Below are 5465 nucleotides of genomic sequence, written 5' to 3'. Positions count from 1 at the left end.
GGTATAAATTTTTGCTTTTTTTTTTTCCCGCCCCAAAAAACCCTTTTTTTTTTTTTTTTTTCCACACAATCGTGCAGTACTTCCTGTTGGTCTATCACAGAAAACACACACAAAAAAAAGAATACATAGGAGTTTGTGGTAGCAAATGTGACGTTTAGCGTAAATACTGTTGCAATATGTCGATGTTTGAGCCTTGGAACAGTAATCAATAAGAGATGATGACCTCACCATATTTTGTGAGATAAAGCTTCCTGTGTGTTAACTTTAGGAAAATAATAGCCTGAATAATAATAATAATAATAATAATAATAATAATAATAATAATAATAATAATAATAATAATGGTAATAATAACAATAGGGTTAACCAAAAACCAACCAGCCACTTTGTACCTGTCTGGGCGTTCTCTCTGATTTACTTCGGCACCACTCCCAGTCCGTCAGCTCGATTTTCCTGCACTCCTCGTGCGAGAGCCTCCTCTCCGGTCCGTCGAAAACCGACGACGAGTCGTTCAGGGCGTGATCCTTTTCCCGCAGGTGGGAAGGCAGCGAGGGGACGCAGTGGAATTCCTCATCGTCCCTGTGATTGACGTGGGGCAGAGCGGGATGATCGGCCAGCGGCCCCCCTACGCCGGCCTCCAAGAAGAGACCGGCGTGAGACGAGCTGTCCGCCGGCAGCGGGGTGCTGAAATTGAAAGTGGGGCCCAATCTCGAGAGCCCGCCGGGTTCCAGCACATCGAGGCGCGCGTTTGGGAAGTCACAGTTAAAAAGGCTGTGATAAGTGGGTTTTTCTGTAGGAGGGCTGCTTAGAGACTTGGTGGCATGCGACAGCTTATAGACTCCGTAACCTTGCTGAAAGGAAAGGCTGAACTCAAATCTTCTTTTCATCTCTACAAGGAAGACAGAAGAAACATAAATAAAAACCACACACACAAAAAAACAACACAAAATGAGAAACCTAAAGCTTTTTCTTTTTCTCTCTTTTAAAACCTACTGTGAGTCATGTTTGAAGTTTTATTGTGTTTGAGCAATCACGATTGTTAGATTGCTTCTTTGTACCTGAAGGCTCCTGTGCCGGATCCCGCTTGCAGTTAATGAAGCAGCCACACGGCATATGGATCCAGCGCTCCGACAGCACGAACAGGGGAGTGACCGCAGGTGCAAGCAGAGTGAGAAAGAAGCTCAGGGTCTCCAGAGAAGAGCTGCGCGCGTTCACCGCATGCCGTATGAGGACCACAGTCTGTGAAAGAGAGAGGGAAGGCTGAATTAATTCACCCAGAAGTGAGACGTACAAAATGCATGAGGAGTTGGCAGGGAAGGAGACACATGAATGGGGGACAAACACAAAACCTTCATCAACAAAAAGGCTTTTTTCTTTTTTTTTTAATTCGCTGTGTATTTGTTTATTCTACCTGACCAAAAACGAGTCAGGTAGACTCTGTGGTCCCGTTTTAGCTTTTGTAACAGCTTCAGTTCTTTGTGGCATGTAAAGAAAAACAAACTCATGTTGTCTGAAATCATTTTTCTCAAGGATACTGTAATGATTATTGTATTTGAACAGCCCTCTCTGGTTCATCCCAATTATTCAAATTTTTTACATCATCTTATTTTACGTCTTCTTAAAAGAGACTTTGTTAAATTGTGTATGGTATGGTTAGTGTGTGCACTCTCTATTGGCCAATCTATGCAAGAAAATGACCTCTCCTTCTCACCAAACATTGCATGATCTGGCCATAAGAAGGATGAAACACATGATATTGCAAAACCTGAATATGACAGATTGAATAAACCTCAGCTCATGATTACAGGCTTATACAGTAGAGTAGGCACGATGGCTGCTACTCTATGCCTTACAAACTGAAACCTTTTTTCATTAATTTGGCTAATAAGCAGCACATGATTATTTTGCCACATCGGTTTTCGTTCATTTTATATACACATATACAGATACGTTACTGAGATGCATTCAATACTGTAGCACTCATATAAAATAGAAAATAATTCTATGGAATATATATTACAAGTTAGAGCCACCCTATGTCATGCACATACATGCCACTGCAATAGAAATGGAGTAAGTGCTGCTTAAATGTCTTATTCCTGAATCTCATGCTACTCTGTGCAGTTGCTCTGTCTGCACTGATGAAGATTCATTCACCTTAACAAGCTGAATGCTCTCAGTGAATTTGACGGCAAAGCGGTCTGATCTGTTTTCTGCTGAATTTAGTTAATAGGCAACTTGGAGACACTCTGAGACTCTACATAGGTCATTGAACTTTCAACCCCATATGATCAGACAAGTATTAAGTAAATAAAGTATTGCCAAAATATATTGCCTCAAAGGGAACTGAGTACATTTGCCCGTCCAGGGCTGGTCTGAGCTTCAGTGAGGCCCTAATCATAACTTCACTTGGGGCCTCAACTCCAGACAAACATTAATTCTAAATACATAGCAGAATATAAATTATGGAATCTATAGGCCATTTCTCTAACTTACTAATTTGGTCTGGCAGTTCTGTCCAGAGTGTAACAGGAAAGAAGATAGGAACTTTTATTTATTGAAGAGCTTGCAGTTAAATTAACTATGAAATATGACTTGAGCAGAGACAAGCAGCAGAAATTATTGAAGTGATGACAAGTTAGCAACAACTGTGAAACTATGGGGGGCTATGAATTAGACTGGGTTATGCTTGGACCAACACTGTGAGACACAAGCTTTTTCTTTTTCTGTAGAATTTTTTTGGGGGTTATCAATTTACTTTCACTTCGCAATTATGCTTTTGTGTGAGACTGACACAAAATCATATGGAAACACACTGAAGCTTGTGTTTTTTAATGTGACAAAATGAGAAATGTTTTGAGGGTTCTTTTGGGAAGCACTGTACTTCTTGGTAGAGAAAGTTACAAAGATGTTTTTTTTTTTTTGTTTGTTTGTTTGCTTTATTTGGTAATTCTGCTTACCATCATCGGCATCCATAAAATGACTCGAAGAACCGCCAGGATCATGGAGAAGCGCTTCTGCGCGAACACAACAGGTGTATCTCCGACGGAAGCCCCCCTACGTCCGCCGGCGGACACAGGGGAAAGGCCGCTGTCCTCCTTCTCCCTCACCCCCGTCCCGCAAGAACTCGGGCTCAGCTCGTTGTACGCTCCGAAACTTCTGTCCAGACTGTCCCGGGAGAACGACGACGGGAGCTCACAGAGGTGAGCGGAGCCGCTCAGTCCCCTCGCCATGCCCAGATAGCTCGGGTAGAGTAACGTCCTCTGGGGCTCTCTGGAGCACAGCAGCTGATACGTGAGGGGAATGAAGAAACCCAGAAAGCCACAGAAGCACAGGAGATACAACGAGAAGAGCAGCAGGGTGTAAAAGCTGTCGCTCTTCGGGAAGCAGCCGAGAGAGGCCGGCGCGAAGCTGCCCCATCCGCACAAAGGCAGCACGCTCACGGTGAGGCTCACCGCCCACACGCCGCCGATAGCCCACATGACTCTCAGCGGCCGGCGGACGGACTGGAGCACGCCGAATCTCTTGGTGACATAAAAAGTGTAGGCTGCTATGAGGCACGCCTTCATGTTGCTGGAGACCCCCTGGAACACGTAAAGAAGTCCGGACAGAGTGCACAGACCGCCAGACCCCTCACCCCGCCGGGTCTCCCACTGCAGGAGCATGAAGAGGGAGAGGGGGACCACGCTGAGCAGGTCGTCCACCGACATGGAAGCCACTATGACACACAGCGAGGTTTTCCTCCTCATCCGGAGGAGCGAAAGGAGCGAATACACGCCTCCAACTAAGGTGGCGGCGGCGATGGTTACGCACAAGCCGAAGAGGAGAAGCTGGATCCGTCTCTCCATCCCAGAGGGGTCCGCTTTGTCCGAGCTTGCCGTGGAGAGGTGGCTCTGGTTGGGCGCAGGGGAGCTCTCGTGCGTCGTTGACATTTTTTTTATTTATTTATTTATTTATTTTTGGTTGATTTTAGTTTTGACTGTTAGAAACAGGTCAGCTTGCAAAGTTTGACTTGCAGCTTGTTTAAAAAATATATATATAATTAAAAAGAAAATATCACAGTGGTGTCGGTGGGAGGAAGATCAGAAAGCGCACCATCCCTACTTGCGATCCATCCGGGGACGCGCGCCTACCCAAACCTCTCCCCGTCCTCTGGATGTGGAGTTCCGCTGGTTTTACCGTGTAGGCTGGCAGGAAGGCAGGAGGGCAGGCAGGCACTTGTGTTCACCGCACACACAGCATCTCTCTGGTTTCCAGCAGCCGATTTACGCGCTGTCGTCATCACCGTTTCCTATCACGGCAGTCATTTGGGGAGGGAGTCTAACGCAGCTACACTACCAGCGTGGAGCCGGTGCATTAGACAGCTGTTTCATTTATTGCAGGAGTCTGTTCTCGGGTCAGTCCAACACTGACACTGCACGCTGGCATGAGAGGCATTTTGCTACATCTGCATAATAATGAAAGAGAAACCTGGGCGATTTTGCCCTTTTGATCCACGTGAACGCTAACAAATCTCCATTTTTTTGGGTGATTTTATTTAAAAGAACAATGCAAAGTACCAAAAAGGGAAGAGGAATGCTTAACAGTTTTCAAATGTTTTTAAAAATCGTTTTAAATAGTGTGAACTGCTTTCTCTCCCAATTTAGCATATCTAGTCATTACAAATTTTACCCACTCTTCTTTGCAAAACTGCTGAAATTCATTCTGATTACAAAAAGCACATCTGTAATTATTGTTTTTTTGTTTTTGTTTTCAGTTTTAAATTAGATTAAAATCTAGACTTTGATTGTGTGGATATGGATCTAAAGCATTCAGTTGCCCCAGCTGGACAGTGTTTTCACTGGGACGTTCAGTGTTAGTTTAATTCCCCAGTGTAGCCAAAAAAAACCCCAAAACAAACAACAACAAAAAAAACAGTTTATTCTCATCTGACCCGAAGACCATTTTTGTTCATGTTTGCTGAATCTTCATGACTTAGAGGAAACAATAAACTACGACTTCTTATGATGTTCTGTCAAGAATATAGATCTCTTTTTTTTGCAACCCTTTAATAAAAGTAAAACTTGTTGAGCACATATAATAGATTCAGCCACCCGAACTGTGGATGTTAAAGGTTTGCAACGCATCATATAACTGGTATCAATCCAACGCCATGTGATCAGATAGATCTGATACGATACCGATACGATACCGATACTTTTCGTTAATTAAGTTTTATATATTCTCAAACTTCTCTCTTTTGGGTTCTTCTGTTCATCTTGTTAAAACTTGGATTTTAACAAAATTATCACGATTTGGATTACGTTCATTGGTGTTTACAACATACTTTATTAACATCTTGACATGACAAACAAACAGAAAACGACAGAACAAACGTGTGTGCATCTGTTCCTAAATAAGATGCTAAAAAATTTCATTTGAGATCAAATAAAAACTATTTTATAAGCTGTGAGACGAAACTACAA

At 43.3% G+C, this 5465-nt stretch overlaps 1 protein-coding gene across 1 annotated transcript in view; it reads right to left on the bottom strand.

Annotated features, from left to right (window-relative positions):
* The window catches only part of LOC106962524 (probable G-protein coupled receptor 149), a 23072-nt gene extending 17913 nt beyond the window's left edge, over nucleotides 1-5159 (bottom strand). The window contains exons 1-3 of the mRNA XM_015056986.1: nucleotides 2961-5159; nucleotides 1059-1239; nucleotides 393-889 (exon numbers count right to left, since the gene is read on the bottom strand). Coding sequence (XP_014912472.1) covers nucleotides 393-889; nucleotides 1059-1239; nucleotides 2961-3932 — 1650 coding nt within the window. The 5' untranslated portion in view covers nucleotides 3933-5159. The remainder of the gene's footprint in view (nucleotides 1-392; nucleotides 890-1058; nucleotides 1240-2960) is intronic.
* Between the last annotated feature and the right edge of the window lie 306 nt (nucleotides 5160-5465).

The sequence above is a fragment of the Poecilia latipinna genome, unplaced genomic scaffold, assembly GCF_001443285.1.
Source record: "Poecilia latipinna isolate Pla-1442-1.1 unplaced genomic scaffold, P_latipinna-1.0 Scaffold1425, whole genome shotgun sequence".
Classification (NCBI taxonomy): domain Eukaryota; kingdom Metazoa; phylum Chordata; class Actinopteri; order Cyprinodontiformes; family Poeciliidae; genus Poecilia; species Poecilia latipinna.
Note: the sequence above shows the minus strand (reverse complement) of the source record. Positions and strands in the feature narration are given on the sequence as shown.